General features: G+C 45.7%; 1 protein-coding gene and 1 pseudogene across 5 annotated transcripts in view; one reads left to right on the top strand and one right to left on the bottom strand.

Moving 5' to 3' along the window:
* Nucleotides 1–25023, bottom strand: part of TMEM181 (transmembrane protein 181) — a 97943-nt gene that overhangs the window by 11112 nt on the left and 61808 nt on the right. For 4 of the 5 annotated variants that reach the window (XM_009452313.4, XM_054686466.2, XM_054686464.2 and 1 more), the window contains 5 exons: nt 19212–19292; nt 17039–17138; nt 15919–16049; nt 15632–15723; nt 727–784 (listed from right to left, as the gene is read on the bottom strand). In XM_009452313.4, the coding sequence (XP_009450588.2) occupies nt 727–784; nt 15632–15723; nt 15919–16049; nt 17039–17138; nt 19212–19292 (462 nt within the window). Of the gene's footprint in view, nt 1–726; nt 785–10346; nt 15047–15631; nt 15724–15918; nt 16050–17038; nt 17139–19211; nt 19293–25023 lie in introns of those variants that run through there. The other variant, XM_054686465.2, reaches the window with a different exon arrangement.
* Nucleotides 2667–14672, top strand: LOC107974990 (putative deoxyribonuclease TATDN2; annotated as a pseudogene).

The raw sequence follows: 25023 nt of genomic DNA, 5'->3' as shown, positions 1-25023 counted from the left end.
AGCACCTAAGTGACTTTAGCTGGGACCTTACGTAAAGCAAAGGGACTGGACTAGACCAGCGTGTTTAGCACTGAGAAGGCTCTGCTCTCCGGTGTCTCCTTCAGCAACAGACGTGGGCCCTGGGGTCTGTTCCAGAGCCCACATGGCTGGTTCTCCCCAACACCTGACTGGGAAGGGAAGAGCAGCCGACCAGAACCACAGTGACAGGGCCTCAAACTGCGTCAGCCACAAACCAAAGACTGGGAGTAAAAACATTGTTTTAAAGAGCTTTTCTGCCGGGTACAGTGGCTCACGCCTGTAATCCCAGCACTTTGGGAAGCCGAGATGGGTAGATCACTTGAGATCAGGAGTTTGAGACCAGTCTGGCCAATATGGTGAAACCCCCATCTCTACTAAAAATACAGAAATTACCCAGGTGTGGTGGCGCACGCCTATCGTCCCAGTTACTCAGAAGGCTGAGGCAGGAGAACCACTTGAACCCAGGAGGCGGAGGCTGCAGTAAGCTGAGATTGCACCACCGCACTCCAGCCTGGGCGACAGAGCAAGACTCCATCTCAAAAAAAAAAAAATTTTTCCCCAAATCTTCCACCCTTGAACTTTCTATGTAGTCCTTCCCAAGTAGTCAGTTAGCAAAAAGCTCAACAGAACAATTTAAGTCACAAAATTCAGTAATTTTACAAAACAGCATTAAGAAGAAAAATTGCAGGCTTCATTAACAATCCTTACCTGAAAATTTCCGGTGTCAACTCGATACTGGTACATTGGATCATGTAATTCGTTAACTCTAAAAATTGACATTATAAATAATTATAGATTAATAACTACCTTTACTTTTTATTTTACATTTTTTCTTATTGACTTTTTGTTTTTTTTACTTATTAATATAAACTACTTCCTACCAACAGTGAAGGATTTTTACAAAGCAATCCTAAATTTATGAGAAATCCTGAATTTCATATTTCACATGAAAAAACTATACAATCCTACCAAGGGTCCACATTTATCAGTATTGGAAAGTTACAGTATTTTTTATTAAACAAAACCTTATACTATTTCTCTTGCAGTTTTAAGAGCTGTTTTTCCAGTCACCTTTTTAATGGCACGTATGAGTACTAGGAAATAGACAAGTAAACAAAGAAAGCAATAAAAGCAAATAGAAACTTCCATGAGATTGATTTTCAAAATGAAAATGGGTGGCTGAGATGACAGGGAATTGGGGACAGGGGACTGGGGCAGACGGGGTGACTCACTTGGGTCACTGTGGCATGAAACTAGGCATGCTGGGCTCCGAAGTCACACCTGGAAACGGAGCTACTCCGTGAAAGTTCTATTCATGTGAACCAGGCTGCTACCACACTAGGCTTCTGCTGTGGGGCCATTTTACAGGACAAAAGCACTCATAAAGAGCAAGCGTGGGAGCGGGCATAGGGCTTGAAAGTGTGTGGACACAGCAGAGCATCGGTGGACAGTGGAAAGCCAGGAGCCACCCAAGATTCACTCCTACAACAAGGTCTCCCCTCTCTAAAGGAGAAATCGAAAAGGACGTGGTCTTTTTCATCTTTCATCATAGACCAGTAGAATCGTGGATTCTCCACAACTCATTTAAGCAAAAACGAATGTGTCAGTTCAAGTCATACAGCTGTCCCCACTTACCCATGGTTTCACTTTCTGCAGTTTCAGTTAACTGAGATCAGCTGCAGTCAGAAAACGTTAAATGGGACATTCCAGAAAAAAGCATTCCCTAAGTTTTAAATTGCATGCCAATCTGATAGCACGATGACATCCTGCACCATCCCCCCAGGGACGTGTGCCACCCCTTTGTCCCGTGTACCCCGGCTGCAAACGTGGCTCGCCCGTCAGTCGGCCACATCATCTGCTCCTGACACACAACCACCGACACTGTCATGGCTGCGTGACCCTCCCGACATATCACAGGAAGCTCAGGAGCAGCCTAGCCCTATGTCACGATGCCTACACCATTCCCCTCACCTATCCCACACACAGGGACTGGGGCATCTCACATCATCATCATCATAATACAGGATATTTTGAAAAAGAGGAGCACGTCACATAACTTTTATTATAATATATTGTTATAGTTTTTCTATTTTATTGGTTATTATTAGCCTAACAAATAATCTTTATCATAGGTATGTATGTATAGAGAAAAACATACCAGAGGGCAGGCACTGGGGAGGTCAGAGTGGTGTCATCTTGGGCAGAGGTCGGGCCGGGCAGAACAGTGTGGGCGGCCCAACGGGGCAGGCAGGGCGGGTGTCTGGGCCTCGGCAGCCAGGTGGGCTGTCCGGAGGCAGCCTTCAGGGGTGCGGCTGGCTCTGAGGGGCGCTTGGGCCCCTTCCAGCCCAGGGCAGGTGGGCGAGCTGCGGGAGCCCATGGGTCCAGCAGCCATGTGTGGACCTTAAAGCCCTTTGTGGTCTTCGGAAGCGCTTTGACAGCTCTGGACTTTGTATTGCAAAGTAATCAAAGTGCTCTGTAGCCCCTGAAGCAGTTAGGCATCTGTGAAGTGGCCTGCGCAGACAGAAGCGCTTGGTGATCTCAGAAGCACACTGAGCTTGGAAGCCAAACCAAAGCCTTTAGTAAATATCGGATCATTCTGACTTCTCCGAAGCACGCTGGCATCTCTGAAACTGTGAGAACTGTGATGGGCAGTGGGAGGAAGAGGGAAGGGGGTCCATGGGGCTGGATTGGCACAAGGTGAGGTACCACCGGAGCAGCATGTGGGAAGGTGTCCCAGCAAGCGCAGCTGCCTCCGGGAGTCCGGTGATGTGGCCCCGTCAGCTGGCCAGCTCAGAGCTCTGTGTTGGGTTCAGGACGGGCTGGTAGCCCCAAGCGCCTGAAAACCCAGGAGGAGGATGATGTGGCTTGCTTCGCCGAGGTTATCCTGGGGCTCATCCTGCCGCAGAAGTAACTCCTCCTCGACAGAGCAGGAGCACCTTCATCTTGGACAAACACTGCCACTTTCAGTGCCAGCTCCCTTTCTAACCTCCTGCATTTCAAGGAAATCACTTCTCGAGATTCTAACAAGCAGCAGCCAGAAAGAGCAGATAGTAAAACACAGATAACACAGCTGGGCACAGACAGAGAGGGGAAAGTCTCTTGGGTAAGCACCAAACTTCACACTCATACCATGGGCCCCAGTAGAACAGTGGGTCCTAATAAGCACATTCGTTTCCCTTTAGGTGCACCAAGACAGGAAAGCTAAAAGCAGACGTGGGGACTATGCCTGCAGCTGCAGGAAGATGTATGGGAACAGACACAAAACTCTCCCTCCCAGATAAGCAAGACAAAGAGACACACAGAAACATTTCGAGCCTGTGATAAGCTCTCCCACCCTGAACGCTTAAATACTCTTAGCCTGTAAGAGAGTGCCTCTGACCTAACTTGGCCAGAAGGCCCTCTCAGGTTTATTGTCCAAAATAAACCTATTTTTGACTGTTGAGCTGCTTTTCGTGTTTCTTTCCTCTTTAACACTTACATTTGGTGCTGAAACCCGGGACAGATGTTGGGGACAGAGGCTCTCTTGCAACGTGGGCAGCGGCAGCTTGTCCCGAGTTAACTCCTGGATCCTGAGAGTCTCTGGCCATGCACCCCATCTTTTCTCTCACTTCACTTTTCCAGCAATTTGTGCGAGGACAACTAATCTGAAGGGGACTGCGAGGCTCAGGCGGGGGCTACTCCCCAGTGGGCTCTCAAAACCCTCAGGTCTCAGGAATCCACCTCCAACCACCGGCGATGGGTATTTCGCTCCCTAACCCTTGCTCCCTCTTTCTCCCTCTTCTTTCTCTCTCCCTCTCCCTCTCTCTTCCTTGCGCATGCTGGTTCGGGAGGCCCTTTGCTGATTCCAACTGGAACATCCAACATCAGACACTAATTCAGCTGACTGGTAAGATCTGCCTTTTCCTGGCTTTCTCGTGGTACCTGAGAAAGTTCGGTCTGCCGTCCCAGTCCTCAGAGGACCAGTGGGACTAAGCTAGAGGACATCTTGGGGGCAACCCAGTTTCTTCTCAGCTTAACTGTCCTCTTTGGAAAGAAGATTCCAGGTCTCTTGTCTGGGGATGCCTAATAAAAATAGACCCCCTGGGCCTCCTCTCACCAGCCCACATGGTGCCAAACCATCCCACATTCCCACGCCTCCCCTCTGGGCTGTCTCCTTCACAACCTCGCCAAACTTGGCTCACAGGGACGCCTAAAGCCGAAGTGTTTAGTTTTTTATTGCAACATGGCCTGGTCCCAATACAAACAAGATAATAACAGCCAATCGCCTGAGAACAGCACCCTTTAACTTTCAGATTCTCAGGGACCTTGACAATTTTATCACCAGGAATGGCAAATGGCAAGAGGTTCCCTATACTCAGGCTTTCCTCTACCCTCTCTATGTCAACCTTGCACCCCTCATGACATCCTCCTCTTTTTTTTTTTTTTTTTTTTTTGAGACGGAGTCTCGCTGTGTCGCCAGGCTGGAGTGCAGTGGCGCAATCTCAGCTCACTGCAACCTCTGCCTCCCAGGTGCAAGTAATTCTCCTGCCTCAGCCTCCGAAGTAGCTGGGACTACAGGCGTGTACCACCACGCCTGGCTAATTTTTTGTATTTTAGTACAGACGGCATTTCACCATGTTGGCCAGGATGGTCTCAATCTCCTAACCTCATGATCGGCCTGCACTGGCCTCCCAAAGTGCTGGGATTATAGGCGTGAGCCACCACGCCTGGCCAACATCCTTCTCTTACAAAAACAAAACAAAAAACCCTCCCTAGGTCTCTCCTTTCTCCAAAACTCCTTCCTCCGAATGACTTTGACGAGTTGACAGAAGTAGGCTTCAGAAGATCGGTAATAACCAACTTCTCCGAGCTAAAGGAGGATGTTCGAACCCATCGCCAAGAAGCTAAAAACCTTGAAAAAAGATTAGACGAATGGCTAACTAGAATAAACAGCACAGAGAAGACCTTAAACGACCTGATGGAGCTGAAAACCATGGCATAAGAACTACATGACGCATGCACAAGCTTCAGTAGCCGATTCCATCAAGTGGAAGAAAGGGTATCAGTGACTGAAGATCAAATGAATGAAATGAAGCAAGAAGAGAAGTTCAGAGAAAAAAGAGTAAAAAGAAACGAACAAAGCCTCCAAGAAATATGGGACTATGTGAAAAGACCAAATCTATGTTTGACTGTTGTATCTGAAAGTGACAGAGAGAATGGAACCAAGTTGGAAAACACTCTTCAGGATATTATCCCCCAGGAGAACTTCCCCAACCTAGCAAGGCAGGCCAGCATTCAAATTCAGGAAATACAGAGAACGCCACAAAGATACTCCTTGAGAAGAGCAACCCCAAGACACATAATTGTCAGATTCACCAAGGTTGAAATGAACGAAAAAATGTTAAGGGCAGCCAGAGAGAAAGGTCAGGTTACTCACAAAGGGAAGCCCATCAGAATAACAGCTGATCTCTCAGCAGAAACTCTACAAGCCAGAAGAGTGGGGGCCAATATTCAACATTCTTAAAGAAAAGAATTTTCAACCCAGAATTTCGTATCAAGCCAAACTAAGCTTCATAAGTGAAGGAGAAATAAAATCCTTTACAGACAGCAAATGCTGAGAGATTTTTGTCACCACCAGGCCTGCCTTACAGGAGCTCCTGAAGGAAGCACTAAACATGGAAAGGAACAACGGTACCAGCCACTGCAAAAACATGCCAAACTGTAAAGACCATCAATGCTAGGAAGAAACAGCATCAACTAACAAGCAAAATAACCAGCTAATATCATAATGGCAGGATCAAATTCACACATAACAATATTAACCTTAAACGTAAATGGGCTAAATGCCCCAATTAAAAGACACAGACTGGCAAATTGGATAAAGAGTCAAGACCCATCAGTATGATGTATTCAGGAGACCCATCTCACGTGCAGAGACACGCATAGGTTCAAAATAAAGGGATGGATGAATATCTACCAAGCAAATGGAAAACAACAACAACAACAACAACAAAAAAAAACAGGGGTTGCAATCCTAGTCTCTGATAAAACAGACTTTAAACCAACAAAGATCAAAAGAGACAAAGAAGGCCATTACATAATGGTAAAGGGATCAATTCAACAAGAAGAGCTAACTATCCTAAATATATATGCACCCAATACAGGAGCACCCAGATTCATAAAGCAAGTCCTTAGAGACCTACAAAGAGACTTAGACTTCCACACAATAATAATGGGAGACTTTAACACCCCACTGTCAACATTAGACAGATCAACAAGACAGAAAGCTAACAAGGATATCCAGGACTTGAACTCAGCTCTGCACCAAGCGGGTCTAACAGACATCTACAGAACTCTCCACCCCTAATCAACGGAATATACATTCTTCTCAGCACCACATCACACTTATTCCAAAATTGACCACATAGTTGGAAGTAAAGCACTCCTCAGCAAATGTAAAAGAACAGAAATTATAACAAACTGTCTCTCAGACCACAGTGCAATCAAATTAGAACTCAGGATTAAGAAACTCACTCAAAACCTCACAACTACATGGGAACTGAACAACCTGCTCCTGAATGACTACTGGGTAAATGACGAAATGAAGGCAGAAATAAAGATGTTCTTTGAAACCAATGAGAACAAAGACACAACATACCAGAATCTCTGGGACACATTTAAAGAAGTGTGTAGAGGAAAATTTATAGCACTAAATGCCCACAAGAGAAAGCAGGAAAGATCTAAAATTGACACCCTAACATCACCATTAAAAGAACTAGAGAAGCAAGAGCAAACACATTCAAAAGCTAGCAGAAGGCAAGAAATAACTAAGATCAGAGCAGAACTGAAGGAGACAGAGACACAAAAAAACCCTTCAAAAAAAATCAATGAATCCAGGAGCTGGTTTTTTGAAAAGATCAATAAAATAGACCGCTAGCAAGATTAATAAAGAAGAAAAGAGAGAAGAACTAAATAGATGCAATAAAAAATGATAAAGGGGATATCACCACTGAACCCACAGAAATACAAACTACCATCAGAGAATACTATAAACACCTCTATTCAAATAAACTAGAAAATCTAGAAGAAATAGATAAATTCCTGGACACATACACTCTCCCAAGACGAAACCAGGAAGAAGCTGAATCTCTTAATAGACCAATAACAGGCTCTGAAATTGAGGCAATAATTAATAGCTTACCAACGAAAAAAAGTCCAGGACCAGACGGATTCACAGCCGAATTCTACCAGAGGTACAGGGAGGAGTTGGTATTATTCTTTCTGAAACTACTCCAATCAATAGAAAAAGAAGGAATCCTCCCTAACTCATTTTATGAGGCCAGCATCATCCTGACACCAAAGCCAGGCAGACACACAACAAAAGAGAATTTTAGACCAATATCCCTGATGAACATTGATGCAAAAATCCTCAATAAAATACTGGCAAACCGAATCCAGCAGCACATCAAAAAGCTTATCCACCACGATCAAGTTGGCTTCATCCCTGGGATGCAAGGCTGGTTCAACATATGCAAATCTATAAATGTAATCCAGCATAGAAACAGAACCAAAGACAAAAACCACATGATTATCTCAATAGATGCAGAAAAGGCCTCTGACAAAATTCAACAGCGCTTCATGCTAAAAACTCTCAATAAACTAGGTATTGATGGGACGTATCTCAAAATAATAAGAGCTATTTATGACAAACCCACAGCCAATATCATACTGAATGGGCAAAAATTGGAAGCATTCCCTTTGAAAACTGGCACAAGACAGGAATGCCCTCTCTCACCACTCCTATTCAACATAGTATTGGAAGTTCTGGCCCGGGCAGTCAGGCAGGAGAAAGAAATAAAGGGTATTCAATTAGGAAAAAAGGAAGTCAAATTGTCCCTGTTTGCAGTTGACATGATTGCATATCTAGAAAACCCCATCGTCTCAGCCCAAAATCTCCTTAAGCTGATAAGCAACTTTAGGAAAGTCTCAGTATACAAAATCAATGTGCAAAAATCACAAACATTCCTATACACCAATAACAGACAAACAGCCAAATCATGAGTGAACTCCCATTCATAATTTCTTCAAAGAGAATAAAATACCTAGGAATCCAACTTACAAGGGATGTGAAGGACCTCTTGAAGGAGAACTACAAACCACTGCTCAACGAAATAAAAGAGGACACAAACAAATGGAAGAACATTCCATGCTCATGGATAGGAAGAATCAATATCATGAAAATGGCCATACTGCCCAAGGTAATTTATAGATTCAATGCCATCCACATTAAGCTACCAAGGACTTTCTTCACAGCATTGGAAAAAACTACTTTAAAGTTTATATGGAGCCAAAAAAGAGCCCACATTGCCAAGACAATCCTAAGCAAAAAGAACAAAGCTGGAGCATCATGCTACCTGACTTTAAACTATACTACAAGGCTACAGTAACCAAAACAGCATGGTACTGGTAACAAAACAGAGATGTAGAACAAGGGAACAGAACAGAGCCCTCAGAAATAATATCACACATCTACAACCATCTGATCTTTGACAAACCTGAGAAAAACAAGAAATGGGGAAAGGATTCCCTATTTGATAAATGGTGCTGGGAAAACTGGCTAGCCATATGTAGAAAGCTGAAATGGGATCTCTTCCTTACACCCTATACAAAAATTAATTCAAGATGGATTAAAGACTTAAATGTTAGACCTAAAACCATAAAAACCCTAGAAGAAAACCTAGGCAATGCCATTCAGGACATGGGCATGGGCAAGGACTTCATGACTAAAACACCAAAAGCAATGGCAACAAAAGCCAAAATAGACATATGGGATCTAATTAAACTAAAGAGCTTCTGCACAGCAAAAGAAATTGCCATCAGAGTGAACAGGCAACCTACAGAATGGGAGAAAATTTTTGCAATCTACTCATCTGATAAAGGGCTAATATCCAGAATCTACAAAGAACTTAAACAAATTTACAAGAAAACATCAAACAATCCCATCAAAAAGTGGGTGAAGGATATGAACAGACACTTCTCAAAAGAAGGCATTTATGCAGCCAAAAGACACATGAAAAAATGCTCATCATCACTGGCCATCAGAGAAATGCAAATCAAAACCACAATGAGAAATCAACTCACACCAGTTAGAATGGCGATCATTAAAACGTCAGGAAACAACAGGTCCTGGCGAGGATGTAGAGAAAGAGGAACACTTTTACACTGTTGGTGGGAGTGTAAACTAGTTCAACCATTGTGGAAGACAGTGTGGCAATTCCTCAAGGATCTAGAACTAGAAATACCATTTGACCTAGCCATCCCATTACTGGGTATATACCCAAAGGACGACAAATCATGCTACTATAAAGACACATGCACACACACGTATGTTTATTGCAGCACTATTCCCAACAGCAAAGACTTGGAACCAACCCAAATGTTCATCAATGATAGACTGGATTAAGAAAATGTGACACATATACACCATGGAATACTATGCAGCCATAAAAAAGGATGAGTTCATGTCCTTTGCAGGGACATGGATGAAGCTGGAAACCATCATTCTGAGCAAACTATCGCCAAGGACAGAAAACCAAACACCACATACTCTCACTCATAGGTGGGAATTGAACAACGAGAACACTTAGACACAGGGTGAGGAACATCACACAACAGGGCCTGTTGTAGGGTGGGGAGAGGTTGGAGGGACAGCATTAGGAGATATACCTAATGTAAATGATGAGTTAATGGGTGCAGCACACCAACATGGCACATGTATACATATGTAACAAACCTGCACGTTGTGCACATGTACCCTAGAACTTAAAGTGTAATTTAAAAAAAATTTTTTTTAATTAAATAGGATTGTCTATAAGGTTTCATTAAAAATTAGGGTTAATATTAATAGCAAACAAATGCAAGGATAAAATTTAACTTTCTCTCTTAAACAGGATTTTTATGTAATAAAAAGGATGAGGAATGGTTTTTGCTTTCAAATGTTTAACTCATCATTTTGGCGAAGCAAAAACTTAATGGTAATCTAAAGTTCTATTTCATACTATCAAGTGTTTCAAATTTTCAACATATTTAACAGGCTTCCCCAAATCAAACTTTAGTCTCAAGGTTGTCTTTCCTAACCCCCGGCCTTTGGGTGCTGCAGAAGGCCCCTGGAGCATCCGGAAAAGAGGTAAACAGGATTATTTAACATGTTTAGGTACATGAAATTGTCAAGATAATGTCCAATAGGTTTTATTTGAGGGAATAATATTAACATATGTTCCAAAACTGTATGGGATGTCTAAGGTTCCAGTATCTAAATATGTGCTATTAATCACAAGTAAGGTTATGTTGGGTTACTGTAAACCACAGAAATAACCAAATTTATTTGTCAATTGTGTTTCTGATTGTATCCAAACAGGACACTGCCAATCCTTATTTTATTTTCCAGAGTCAAGGAAACTTGTCTTAAACTAAATATACTCCTGTAAATATTAGGATTTAAAGATGTTTGTTTCTCTCTGCCTAGTTCCTCTAGAATTTGAAAACTAGTTATAAGTATTCTTAAACCACAACAATATAGTTGTTTGCATCAGTGCGGTAAGAATATATTTTCTTGCATAACAGAACAAATTGGAGAAACTGGTTATTCTGCCAAGGCTTTCACTGGAATGGTGTGCTCTCCTTTAAGGAATCGAACTTGACTTAGGAAGCCAAGAAAGCCCTTGGAAACTGGTCTCATATTCTGTGTACACAGTCCCTGTACAGAGTTTCTGACCTGTGCTAAGCAAAGCATGTCACTTTCTGACAGGCCAGGAACCCCACGTTATCTTGAAACCTCAAGAGGAAAGGAATTCACCCAACTCATAGGTATTTAATGGTACAAATCCATGGCTGGGTTTGGCTTTGGAAAGTCTTATCTGATTCCTTCTATGGAAAAAAGTTCCATCAAAGCCAATTTAAAAGGCGTATGTAGCAAATAATTACTCTTGCTGCACTGTATACAAATAAATAAGCCAAGTATAATAAAGCAAACCAGTCCTATTATGATTTGTCTTTTAAAAAAAATGGGAAACTGGAGAGAGAAAATTAGGTTTCAAAAACTATAGCACACCTGTTTTAAATTCTAGTCTTGACTGATGTTTTTCAATTTTTATGGTTTTCGACAGTTTACATTACATCTGTTACAGGAATCAACCCCTGCATACATCACACTCAAGTCAAAGCCTGAAAAGCTGAGGAAGCAATCCCAACAGCCCAGAGGAACGTCCTAAATATCAATGTAAAGAAATAAGAAATCTTAAGCTGAAAATCATAAAAAATAAGTGACAATTGTTACTGTTACTGTAACAGTGACAATTACTCATCTGACTCAGTCTCAGTCTTACCTCACCAAGTACTTTTTGTCATTTCTACCTCTCCTTTTAAGCCAAATATTAAAGCTTTTTTATGGAAATTATTTACCATGCCACCCTTGCGGGAACTGCTTTACTGGACTATTTGCAGTAGGACTATATACTGCAGCACCCTGAGGGTAGGATATCAGACAGACAATCTCAATTACCGTAGCATTTTGCTTAATTACTATCCTTACAGCAGGAATAACAGTTACTAATAAAAAATAACGCACGGGTCTTTCCAAACATGTGCCTCTGCCTCTCATTGGGAAAGAAATGTTGCTTCTATCTCAACCAATCAGGTCTCGTAAGAGAGGCTGCTAAAAATCTCAAACAAAGGGCTAAAAGGCTAAGCGAATACCAAAACAACCAAATGAATTATTGGTTTGGGAACAAAAAGCATACCATGGGTCATCGCATTCCTGGGCCCTCTCCTAATAATAAGCCTAGGACTAATGTTTTTACCCTGCCTAATTAACCTTTTTCAAAGATTCTTAACTGACAGGAGCATGGCTATTTCACAGACAACTATCCAAAACATCTACAGACGGCATTGCTCCCGCAGTCAATCCGAGACCAAGGGACTCTCTACCTCTCCCGCCCAGCAGGAAGTAACCAGAAAGAACACATCGCCCCTGGTCCTTTTATAACTATAGGGTCTGGAATGACAGAGCAGGAGCACCGTCATCTTGGACAAACACCACCACTTTCAGTTCCAGCTCCCTTTCTAACTTCTTGCGTTTCAAGGAAATCACTTCTAACAAAAAGCAGCCGGAAAGAGTAGACAGTAAAACACAGATAAGACAGCTGCGCACAGCTGGGCACCCAAGTCTCTTGGGTAACCACCAAACTTCACACTCATGTTTTGGGAGTGTAAATGGGCCCCATAAAAATGGGCCCCAGTAAAAAAGTAGGACCTAATAAGCACATTCCTTTCCCTTTAAATGCGCTAAGATAGACAAGCTAAAAGCAGACTAGGAGGTGGGGGGGTATCCCTGCAGCTGCAGGGAGTTGTATGGGAACAGACACAAAAACTCCCCCTCCCAGATAAGCAAGGCGAAGAGATACAGAAACATTCCAAGCCTGTGATAACCTCTTCTGCCCTGAACCCTTAAATACTCTCAGCCTGTAAGAGAGAGTGACTCTGACCTAACTCGGCCAGAAGGCCCTCTCAGGTTTATTGTCCAAAACAAACCTGTCTTTGACTGTTGAGCCGCTTTTCCTGTTTCTTTCCTTTCTTTAACTCTTACACTCCTCCCCGGCATTCCTTGGGCACAGGTGTGGGCGGGGCCACCACCAAAGGCTGCCTGATTCAGAGCACTCAGGGATTCCTTTCGTCAGGGGGAACCCCTCCACATCCTACCAATCCCTTTCTAGAAGAAATAGCGTCTCTAGAAAAGGAAGCCTGCAGCTTTAAGGCTGATTCCAAAGATAGTTCTCGTAACTCCATGAACTCTTGATTTGCAGCTGAAGCTGAGAGTCAGAATGATACGACTGAGGAACCCAACAAGGTCCAGAAAAGGAAGACAGATAGACTTCGACATCAGGGCTCCACAATGATCTACCTGGAGGCTAATCAGGGCATCCAGGGGAAATCAATGCTGAAAAGGAAGGGAGAGGCTGTCACTAGTTCAAAACCAAGCATAGCAGAGTGTCCCAGTTGTGGAGAAGGACCAGCCAGGAGTGAAGGACCAGCCGAGACTGAGAAGGAACAGCCAGGAGTGTCACAGTCACCCGTGCTTGGTAAGATAGAGAGTCAATCCCAGAGGTCAGTGGAGAAGGACAAGACAGTGCCAGAGAGGAGCAGCTTCTGTGACAGGAGAGTAGTCACAGACCCTCAGGAGAAACCCACTGAGGAGCCCCTTGGGGACCAAAGGACAGTCACTGACAAATGCTCTCCACCCCTCGAGTTTCTGGATGACTCTCTCATTTAGAAATCTGAAAGCATAAAGATAGGGAGGTGGTGATGGAGCACCCCTCTTCAGGAAGCAACTATCTTCAGGAAGCAACTAGTCTGATGTGGAGATCTCCACGGTCAGATTCTCTCAGGAGGAACCCGTCCCACTGAAACCCTCAGCCATTCCAGAGCCTTCTTCCTTCACTACTATGTCATGTACCTGCCTCATTTTTACAGTAGTCCTTGGCGTGAGTATGTCAGCTAGTGCACCAGCAGCCCCAAGCCTGCCGGCTACCTGTCTGTGAGCAGCAGCAGCAATGACGCAGCTCAGGCTGGGAGGAGCAGCCCGAGTGCCTGAGTGATTCTTCCCCCAACTCTGCAGTGAGCGCCCATAACATCTCCAGAGATGTGGAGGCCTCAGAGGAAGGCAGCTCCCCAGAATTCTCACTCATTTCACTTCTCCAGAAGCTTGGGAGGAAAAGAGGTGAAGCAAAAAAGAACATTCCAAGAGGAGATGCCTCTGTGTCCTTGTGGAGGACACACATCCAGCTCCCTGCCAAAGAGCCACTGGGAGCCAAGCCTAGAGCAGGGCTTCACTGATACCCACTGTCATTTGGATATGCTGTATTCCAAGTTGTCTTTCAAAGGGACCTTGACTAAGTTCAGAAGAATTTACAGCAGCTCCTTCTCTAAGGAATTTCAGGGTTGCATCTCTGACCTCTGCCACCCTCACCCTGACAAATTGCCTATGGGGGGAGCTGTTGAAAGAGAATCTGGTCTGGGGGGCCTTTGGCTGTCACCCTCATTTTCCATGTTACTACAATAAGAGTCAGGAAAGAAATCTTTTACAAGCCTTAAGGCACCCCACGACTGTGGCATTTGGAGAAATAGGCTTCAATTACTCCTACAAGTGCACCATGCCTGTCCCAGAACATCACAAGGTATTTAAGAGACAGCTTGAGCTGGCTGCGTCTCTAGAGAAGCTTTGGTGATCCTCTGCCAGCAAGCTGACGAGGATCTGCTGGACACCATGAGAAAATGTGTGTTCTCTGACTACAAGATACACAAGCATTGCTTCACTGCAGCTACCTGGCCATCGAACCCCTGCTGAAGTACTTTCCCAACGTCGGGGCCTCATGGCAGTCCTGACGTACTCCTCCACCTGAGAAGCCCAGGAAGTGCTGAGGCAGATCCCACTGGAGATAATCATCATGGAAACGGATGCTCCCTACTTCCTCCCTAGCCGGGTTCCCAAAAGCCTTTGCCAGTATGCCCACCTGGGCCTGGCCTTGCATACAGTCCTAGAGACTGCCAGAGTCAAAGATCTAGTCTCCCACACCCTGGCCACTTTGCGTGAGAACACCAGTTGCCTCTACAGTCTTTAAGCAGAGAGGGTACAGTCATTGGGAGTCTCCCAGAAAAGGGCAACTAGCAACCTGACGTAACACAGGCTGGCCTGAAGTCTGTGTCCTAGGGGGAGAATGTGTTTGGAAGGCCGACTGGAACACAGAAAACCAGGACGGGATATTTTTCCTCAAAGCGGGTCATGAGGCTTCAGTTTCTGGGTAGTGGGTGTGGAATGAGGGGTAAGGGGACTGCCCGTAATAGCACTGGGGTTTTGCCTCCCAGCCAAAATGCTCTAAGGTAGGAGCAAAGAAGGAGTGTGACATGAGGGTACAATGAGTTTGCCAATCCAAATCCTGTTCTCTGCAGCCTGTGTTTTTGAGCAGCCTGTGACTAAAGTCACCCTCCTATTCGTCTAAAAAAAAAAAAAGAAAAACATAGTATGGGTATACATAGGGCATAAACAGCTATATATAAGGATCAGCACTATCCAAGACCGCAGATAGTTAATGGGGGTCTGGGAACAAATCCCCCAAAAATAAGGGGCGTCTACTGTGTCACCAAGTTAGATAAACTGAAAGCTGATTCTTTTCTGGATGAGTTCACAAAACACAGTTTGATTGTAAGCCTTTTCACCTTTTTTTTTTTTTTTTGAGACAAGGTCTCACTCTGTTGCCCAGGCTGGAGTGCAGTGGTGCAATCTCGGCTCATTGCAACCTGTGCCTCGCAGGCTCAAGCGATCCTTCCACCTCAGCCTCCCAGGGAGCTGGGACTACAGGCAGGCGCCACCACGGCCAGCTAATTTTTGTATTTTTGGTAGAGACAGGGTTTCACCATGTTGCCCAGGCTGGTCTTGAACTCCTGAGCTCAAGTGACTTGCCTGCCTCAGCCTCTCAAAGTGCCGGGATTACAGGCGTGAGCCACTACGCCTGGCCTGGCCTTTCCACTTTTGTCAAATGCTTTTCATGACTGACGTTTCACACATAATAGAATTACTCACGTTTGCCATATTCCTAGCGTAACAGAAGCCAACCACAATAGTCCAACAATGAAGAATTTAGGCAAATAGAAAGTTAAACACTTTCTTTCTCCCTAAAAAGAAAAAAATAAGAAGTAAGAAATAAAGAAAACCAAATTGGTAATTGTACATAACGTGATTTTTCCATTGAGTATGGGCCTGCAGACAGGCTTCCATGGATAAATTCACCTTTCTGGGCTGTCCTCAGAGTTCGGGAGGGAGGACACAGTCTGGAACCTCCCCCGGCAGTGAGGAGGGCTCCGGCTCACCTGGACACGAATCCCGTGGTACACGCACAGCCAGAAGAGCAGCAGGGCGCACAGGAACATGGACTGAAAGAGGTCATCCAGCATCCCTGGGAGCCAGCTGTTGACCAGGAAGGAGAGGGGGAAGAACGGATCTGGAACACAAAGGGCAGAAATGCATGTGGAAAACAGGCCCGCCAGCACCTGGCAGAGAGCACCCCATACCTCTGTGGGGTCAGCACCTAGCAGAGAGCACCCCATACCTCTGTGGGGTCAGCACCTGGCAGACAGCACCCCATACCTCTGCGGGGTCAGCACCTAGCAGAGAGCACCCCATCCCACTGCAGGGTCGGAGCTCACTACCAGCTTTTCTCCCTGGTCAGAGCCAAAGGAAAGGTAGTGAACCAATGGCTATTTTGTTTTCCAAAACACCTAAAAGCCACTGAACAGATTGCTGCACTGATCACGACAGAGCGCCGTATGCCACTGCCATCAGCTCCTCCCGGAGCCTGGGAGTTCCGACTGCGGCCGCTCGGGAAGCAAACACTTTTGGAGCAGGAAAAGAGGAACAGCCAGCCATGTCTGGCCACCTTCAGCCAAGTTCCAGGACTGCTGTGTCTGTAGCACGTCCAAGTTTTAACTACCGAACAGCCGCCTATTTGTTAGAGAGCCAGGCATCTGCCCCAGCTCGGTGGAACATGGCTCCTGGGGTGCCAGGGAGCACACGGCTACATGTTCCTTCTGGGGCTCCCTACGGGCTCTTCTGGGCCTAGGCCATCTCCAAGATGGCTTCCAGCTTTAATTTTGTTTTGTTTTAAGAGACAGGGTCTTGCTCTGTTATCCAGGCTGGAGTGAAGTGGTGTCATCATGACTCACTGCAGCCTCAGACTCCTGGGCTCAAGCAATCCACCCACCTCAGCCTCCCAAGCAGTTGGGACCACAGGCACACACCACCATGCCCAGCTAAATTTTACTTTTTGTAGAGTCTTGCTATGTTGCCCAGGCTGGTGTTAAACTCCTGGCTTCAAGTAATCCTCCTGCCCCAGCCTCTCAAAGTGCTGGGATGACAGGCACAACCCTGCACCTGGCCTCCAGCTTTACATTTTAAAGGGAAAAGTTCCTAAGTAAAAATGGAACTACCCACCATTGTAAAGTAGCAGCAGAGGCAGGAGAACAGACATCCACTTCTGCTCGATGCCCCAGTCTCTCATGGAAAATTTCCGGAGGGAATGCGCAAACAGGCACTGCAAACCAAATCAGGCCTCCAGTTACTGCCTTTGCTCACACCTTGCCTGCAGCCTTTGCTCACACCTTGCCGGCATACCAGGTTGTCTTCTCTAATCAATGGTCTAGGTGCCCCACTAAGAGTCGCTGCCTTAAGCCCTGGCTGAATTGCCTACTGTGTCCTGGAGGCCATCAGTGACAACCAAGACAAGGTTGTTACTTTCTGCAGAGAAGCCACAGCTAAGACAGGTTCCGAGCTGTCCTCACAGGAGCAGGAAAGGAGAAGGAACGTAATCCCTGCAAAAAGAAAGAGGACCCGCCCTCTCACCACCACGGCGAGGAAAACAAGGCCCACTTCCACTGGGCCTGCTCCAGAGAGCCAGCACTCAGACGAACCCACCCAGGACACAGGCCACATCTGTGGGTGTGACAGGAGCCTCATGTTCCCGGCAGCGCAACTGCTACAGATGGCAGCAGCTTCCAAGATGGTGCCAGCGCTCGCCCATGAAAAGCCAAGAGAATGTAGGAGTCTTGTAACAAAGGTCAGAGGATGTGTTTCTTTTCAAACACCTCCCTGAAGAAGGTGTGTTAGGCCCATGGAATAAGTTTCTTTAAACTGCTTTAAAACATTATGTAACATAATTTTTAGGCCAGGGTTTTGTTGTTGATTGTTTTCGTATAATCTGATATAAGCCAACAGTTTTCTAGGCAATGTGGGTTTCCTTGCCTAGGGACCATCTTCCCTCTTTTTAAGAATATACTTAGGGCCCTGAGTAATAAATAGCTCTTTGGACTCCAGAGTGTGGCAGGAGAATCTCAGGGCATCAGAGAGCCTCTGAGAAGAAGCAAGTGTTTCTGGCTGCCCAGACACAAATAACAGCTTTCTACTTTCATTTATGAAGCTCACTGCGGGAGCCCTGAGATCCTGGGTGCCCTGGGCTGGGCCTAAGCACCACAACCTCCAGCTCCCCGTGGCTCCAGCACCCACACCACTCCCTCCAGCTCCCCGTGGCTCCAGCGCCCACGCCCTTCCCTCCAGCTCCCTGTGGCTCTGGCGCCCACGCCCCTCCCTCCAGCTCCCCGTGGCTCTGGCGCCCACGCCCCTCCCTCCAGCTCCCCGTGGCTCTGGCGCCCACGCCCCTCCCTCCAGCTCCCCGTGGCTCTGGCGCCCACGCCCCTCCCTCCAGCTCCCCGTGGCTCTGGCGCCCACGCCCCTCCCTCCAGCTCCCCGTGGCTCTGGCGCCCACGCCCCTCCCTCCAGCTCCCTGTGGCTCTGGCGCCCACGCCCCTCCCTCCAGCTCCCTGTGGCTCTAGCGCCCACGCCCTTCGCTCCAGCAGAGCACCCCCTCACATGTGCACGTGCCTGTGTCCTTCCATGCACAGTTCCTCTGAAAAATACCAAGTGTTCCTGGGTGGACACATTTCCTAAATGTCACCTCCCCACCATCCCGCACAAGGACAAGCAGCTGATGCAGGCAGAACGCCACGCTTAGGGCGGCAACAGATCACTACATGAAGCACACTTTCCCTTCCTCCAATTTACCAATTCTTATCTTCGCAGACTGGGGCTCTGGGGGGCTCCCTTGGGCTTCTCAGGGTAAGCATTTCCCCCAAAGTCATGTGGGTTTGTGGACACAAACCTCAGATCCCAAACGAGCCCAATGCCTGCATTTCCAAAACACTTCTCTTTGGCCTTATTCCTGAAAATGCCCAAAAACGCAAAGGACTGGCACAACTATAAAAATATAAAAACCCAAGAGCATGCTGCATCTGCACTCAGAGAAGCTCATTCAAGTAAGGCAGCTTCCTTCCACACAGGTGAAATGGCACTTTTCACCGCACATGATCAACATTTACTTAAAAGTCAGGGACGTGCACTCTACAGAAATCCTGAATACATGATACCACATCATTTTTTCTTGCATGGCAGCATCTCGGCAGACACACAGAGTTGTAATATCAGCACAGCCCACTGGATGGAGCATCTGAGTTCAGATCAATCTCCATGTGGCTTGCACCGAAGATCCTAACTGCATAAACCAGCTTCTTCCTGGCTGGGATCTGCCGCGGTCCATCAGGCGAATGGTACTCACAGTGACGATGAAGGTGAGCACCACAAAGAAAAACCGGAACCAGATTTCCAACCGGGAGAAGGCAGGGTTATAAGTCTTCCACTAGAATAGAAAGTGGAGAAAACAATTTGAAAAAAATATATATGCATCTAAGAGAAAATACACCAGATTACTAATAGTTACCTCTAGATGAGACAATATATATACATATACACACACACACACACACACACACACTTTTTTTTTTTTTTTTTTGGATATGGAGTCTCGCTCTGTCGCCCAGGCCGGAGTGAAGTGGCGCAATCTTCGCCCACTGCACCCTCCGCCTCCCAGGTTCAAGCACTTCTCCTGCCTCAGCCTCCTGAGTAGCTGGGATTACAGGTGCCTGCCACCATGCAGGTTAAAATTTTGGAACATCCTACATGTTCCAAAATTTTAACATTTAGTACAGTTTACTTTTTTATCAAAGGACACAGACATAAAAACATCTTAATTACCAAGAGCGAAAAATAATTTCAAATGTTGTTGTATGGATGATAAATCCGACAAATTATTTTATAATCATAAAAGCATTTGGATCTTAAATCTCACATCAAAAATCAACCTTGTCAATCTGTTCATTAGAAATAGTCATACTTTCCATCAAAAGAAAGTTTTAAAAGATGTAAAAGTGCGACTAGAATGTTGTAACAAAGTTTAAGTAAAACCTTTAAGTATGAATGTGAAAGCAGAAGAGTGAGCTGCAGTTGAAGGAGACCGTTCTCATGCTGACTGGACAGTCCCACGTGTGCCAAGTGTGCACTGATGGAGCCGAGGACAGGGGCACTGCTGCTGACAGCAGAGCAGAGGCTAGCCACCACCAACCTAAGCACGAGCCAGGTCCATAACCAGACCCCAGAACACTGTGCTCACAGGGCCAGTGAGCCCCATCATTCTGATGCATTGAATTAAAGTCATCTGAGCCATCTAAAAAATCCACTTCAATACAAATAGAGTTACAGATTTACCTATCACACACACACACACACACACACACACACGCATGCACTCATGCACAAGGATGATTTAAGACACTGGACCTGAGGAAGCAATGAAGGGTAGTAACCTCTGACTAATGGGAAACAACAAGGGGTGCCCCTGGTGGCCCCACATCATGGAGGGGAACCCAGGCAGAGCCACAGCTGGGAGTCCAGGGAGACAGGGCTGGCCCGAATCCACAGGACAGAGCGCTGGAAAGGAGAGCTGTACAGAGAGAGAACGAACCTCCCAAAAAGCCAGTGCCTGGCACCCACAAGACAGAGAAGAAACTCACCATCAAAGGCCATTGGGTAGCATATGCTGAATGCTTTTGACTCAGCGTTAGGAAAAAATTAGCCTCAGACTTCACGCTGCTTTGGCCCCACCTAGCAATGTTGAAAAGCAAGGCCAGAAAAGATCAAACCATTTCCAAGGAAATTAACAACGTCCCAGAACAAAGCTCAGGGATATTTATAATATATAAAACCTAGCAATCAATAATGTCTGGCATTGAACCAAAAGTACCAGACACACCAAAAAGCAGGAAAATACAAACCATATGAGGAAAAAAACAACCAATCAAAACTGGCCCAGAAATCACAGATGGCAAAATTAGCAGATAAGGAAATAAAGCAGCTAGATGAAAGATTTTTGTGTTAAATAAAGACTTGGAAGATGATCAACAGATTAGACACGACAGAGATTGGTAAATGTGAAGGCACAGCAATAGAAACTATCTAAAATAAAACTAAAAAAAAAAAAAACCTGAAAAAAAATCAACATAGCATCGGGAAGCTTTGGACAACTTCAAGTGGCCTAATACAGGGGTCCCCAGGCCACAGACCAATACTGGCCACGTGGCCTGTCAGCAACCGGGCCATACAGCAGCAGGTGAGCAGTGGGCCAAGCGAGCATTACCACCTGAGCTCTTCAGGTCGGCCAGGGCATTAGATTCTCACAGAAGCACGAACCTGCTGTCAACTGTGCAGACGAGGGATCTAGGCTGCATGCTCCTTACGAGAATCTAATGATAAATGAAATGCCCTTGAGTCGTCCCCAAATCATCCCCAACCAACCCTGGTCCATGGAAAAATTGTCTTCCACAAAACCAGTCCCTGATGCCAAAAAGGCTGGGGACCACTGGCCTAATTTGGGGTCCCTGAATTTGGGAGGTCAGGGGACCAGAAGGACAAAAAAAGTATTTGAAGAGATAATGGCCAAAATGTTTCCGATTTGATGAAAACTATCAACTCACAAATCCAAGAAGCTCAATGGCCAAGCACAAGAAACGAGGAAAAGTACAAGAAGCACCATGAGAGAAAAATCTTAAAAGGGGGTGGGGAGAGGGAAGAACATTATTACAGAAGACGAAGATAAGGACAAAGATAAGGTGGACATCAGATTTCTTGTCAGAAAAATGCAAGCCAGAAGACAGTGACAAACATTTTCAAAATATGTAAATTAGGCCAGGTGCAGTGGCTCACGCCTGTAATCCCAACACTTTGGGAGGCTGAGGTAGGAGGCTAGTTTGAGGCCAGGAGTTTGAGATGAGCCTGGTCAACAGAGCAAGATCCTGTCTCTACAAAAATAAAAAATAAAAAAATTAGCCAGCATGGTGGCGTGCGCCTGTATTCACAGCTACTCAGGAGGCCAGGGTCAGTGAGCCATGATCATCTCAGTGCACTCTAGCCTAGGCGACAGAGCAAGGTCCCATCTCAAAAAAAAAAAGTACATAAATTAAAACCGCAATATAAAACCATTAAATACCATTATACACCTATTAGAACAGCCAAAATTCAAAAGACTGACCATACCGAGCATTGACGGGATATGAAGTAACTGAAACGCTCACACGCTACTGGTGTAACATAAAGTAACACAACCACTCTGCAGAACAGTTTGTGAGTTTCTTAACCACATGGCCCAACCATTCCATTTCTAGCATTTATCCAAGAGAAATGAAAGCATATGTCCACACAAAGCTTTATACACAGATGTTCATCGCTGCTTTCTTTGTAACAGCCCCAAACTGGAAGTAATTCAAATGTCCATCAACAGGTGAATGAATACACAATTTGTTACATTTATACTAGAGTATCACTATGGACACACTCATCATCGATCAAGCTCAAAATAATTATGCTACGTGAAACAATTCATATTGGAGAAGTACATATTGTATAATTCCAGTTACATAAAATTCTAAAAAAAATGCAAATAAGCGTGTTGTGAAAACAGATCAGTGACTTCCCAGGGATGGGAAAGGACAGGAGGAAGGGGCACAAGAAGATGTTTAGGGGTGATGGCTGGTGAGGGGATGCTTATGATCTTGATTGTGGGAACGGTTTCCCAGGTTTCACTGTGTGTCAACTATACCTCAATAAAGCTGCCAAACAAAAACCAACCACTAACAATAGATGGTAATGGGCAAGTGGAGATCACAGTGATTCAGGTTCAAATTCCAGCTCTTGCCATTAATAGTTGGGCAAATGACTTAATCTCAAGAAACCTCAGATTTTCCTCCATAAAATGGGGATGCTAATAACCTACTTCACATAATTATTGTATCCTTTTAGCCTTGTTTTTGTTTTTTTGTTTTTTTTTCTGAGACGGTCTTGCTCTGCCACCCAGGCTGGGCTGCAGTGGCAGGATCTCGGCTCACTGCAACCTCTGTCTCCCAGGTTCAAGCGATTCTCCTGCCTCAGCCTCCCAAGCAGCTGGGACTACAGGTGCACGCCACCACTCTCAGCTAATTTTTGTATTTTCAGTCGAGACGGGGCTTCATCATATTGGCCAGGCTGGTCTTGAACTCCTGACCTTGTGATCCACCCGCCTCAGCCTCCCGAAGTGCTGGGATTACAGGTGTGAGCCATTGCACCCGGCCCTCTCCTGGGTTCAAGCGATTCTCCTGCTTCAGCCCCCTGAGTAGCTGGGATTACAGGCATGTGCCACCATGCCCGGCTAATTCTGATTTTTAGCAGAGACAAAGTTTCACTATGTTGGTCAGGCTGGTCCCGAACTCCTGATCTCAGGTGATCTGCCTGCCTTGGCCTCCCAAAGTGCTGGGATTACAGGCGTGAGCTACCGTGCCTGGCCTATCATAGCATTTTAATGAGATGATGCGTATTAAAAACTAAGCACAATGCCCAGCAAACAGCAAAGGTTCAGTAAACAATAGTTACTACTATAAACCCAAAACATCACATAACTATTATGATTATTGCTACAGCATTTAAATTTTATAACATTATATCATTTACAGAATGATCAAAGTAGCAACGAGCATTTGGGGGGAGTGTTGATATAAACATAATATTGAGATTAAAAACGTTTACTACGTCTTAGTCAAACAAACATACTCTAACGCACAGTCAAGAAGAGAAAAAAGAATTGCTACCATCAGAAAAAAACACAAAATACGTCTGAATTAATAGGTCTGAAAGGCTGGGTGGTTGTTTTTACTCTCAAGGAACCGTAACTCTTAAGAAAGAAAATAATCTCAGACTCCCTGGAGGAGGGGGATTCTAGCTTAAGAGTCTGTTAGAGCAACAGAAAATAATCAACTCACTCTCATTAAAAATTAACACTAGGGCCGGGTGCGGTGGCTCACACCTGTAATCTCAGCACTTTGGAAGGCTGAGGTGGGCAGATCACCTGAGGTCAGGAATTTGAGACCAGCCTGGGCAACATCGCAAAACCCCATCTCTACTAAAAATACAAAAATTAGCTGGGCGTGGTGGTGCATGCCTGTAATCCCAGCTACTTGGGAGGCTGAGGCAGGGAGAAGTGCTTGAACCCAGGAGGTGGAGGTTGCAGTGAGCCAAGATTGCACCACTGCACTCTAGCCTGGGCGACAGAGCAAGATTCCATCTCCAAAAAAAAAAAATATATATTAACACTAGGCCAGGCACGGTGGCTCACGCCTATAATCCCAGCACTTCGGGAGGCCGATGCGGGTGGATCGCCTGAGGTCAGGAGTTCGAGACCAGCCTGACCAACATGGAGAAACCCTGTCTCTACTAAAAACAGAGACGTGGTGGCGCATGTCTGTAATCCCAGCTACTCCTGAGGCAGGAGAAATCACTTGAACCCAGGAGGCAGCGGTTGCAGTGAGCCGAGATCGTACTGCATTCCAGCCTGGGCAAGAAGAGCAAAACTCCATCTCAAAAACAAAAAATTAACACTAGAAAACAATGCTTTATTCAATAAATGTAGCTAATCTAAAACATGCATTTTAGTTCTAAAATGTGAGCTGAGAGCACGCTTTGGTCCAGCTTTCAAATGAGACCCTGCACACCAAACCTGCTATGTGGCCTGCAGGAGGCACGCGGCGCCTTCATCACACTCCATCCGGGCTTCCTTCCTCCTATCATGCGTCCCCATCCTCCTGGTTCCGGGAAAAGCCATTTCCACATATTCTGACTCTCTGGGAGGCCGCCCCTGTCAGCAGCAGCCAAGCAGAATCACCTGCGTGCTCCTCCTGGGCCAGCCCAGCTGACAGCTCAATCTGACATGCGTTTGTGCCAAGGGCCTGAAAGGCTGAGTTTTCCCAAGCAAGCTGCAGGAAGCCCCGAGAGTAGGGCCCTGGCCCCTCCATGACACACAGCGGCCTCCAGGCGCGCTGGATCCCGTGAGCTGGGGCCAGAAGGTCCACAGGAGCAAGCCCAGCCAGTGCCTCACAGGTGTCCACAAGCAGAGGCCGTCCCGTCCCGTCCCGTCCCGTGGGCACTGCCAGGTCCACTGTGTGGACCCAACTCTAGGGTACTGGCTTTGGGGGTTTTGTTTGTTCTGTGTTTATTTTTAAACCCCAAAATAC

The sequence above is a fragment of the Pan troglodytes genome, chromosome 5 (assembly GCF_028858775.2).
Source record: "Pan troglodytes isolate AG18354 chromosome 5, NHGRI_mPanTro3-v2.0_pri, whole genome shotgun sequence".
Classification (NCBI taxonomy): domain Eukaryota; kingdom Metazoa; phylum Chordata; class Mammalia; order Primates; family Hominidae; genus Pan; species Pan troglodytes.
The sequence above is the reverse complement of the archived record's forward strand: the minus strand, read 5'-3'. Positions and strand labels throughout refer to the sequence as shown.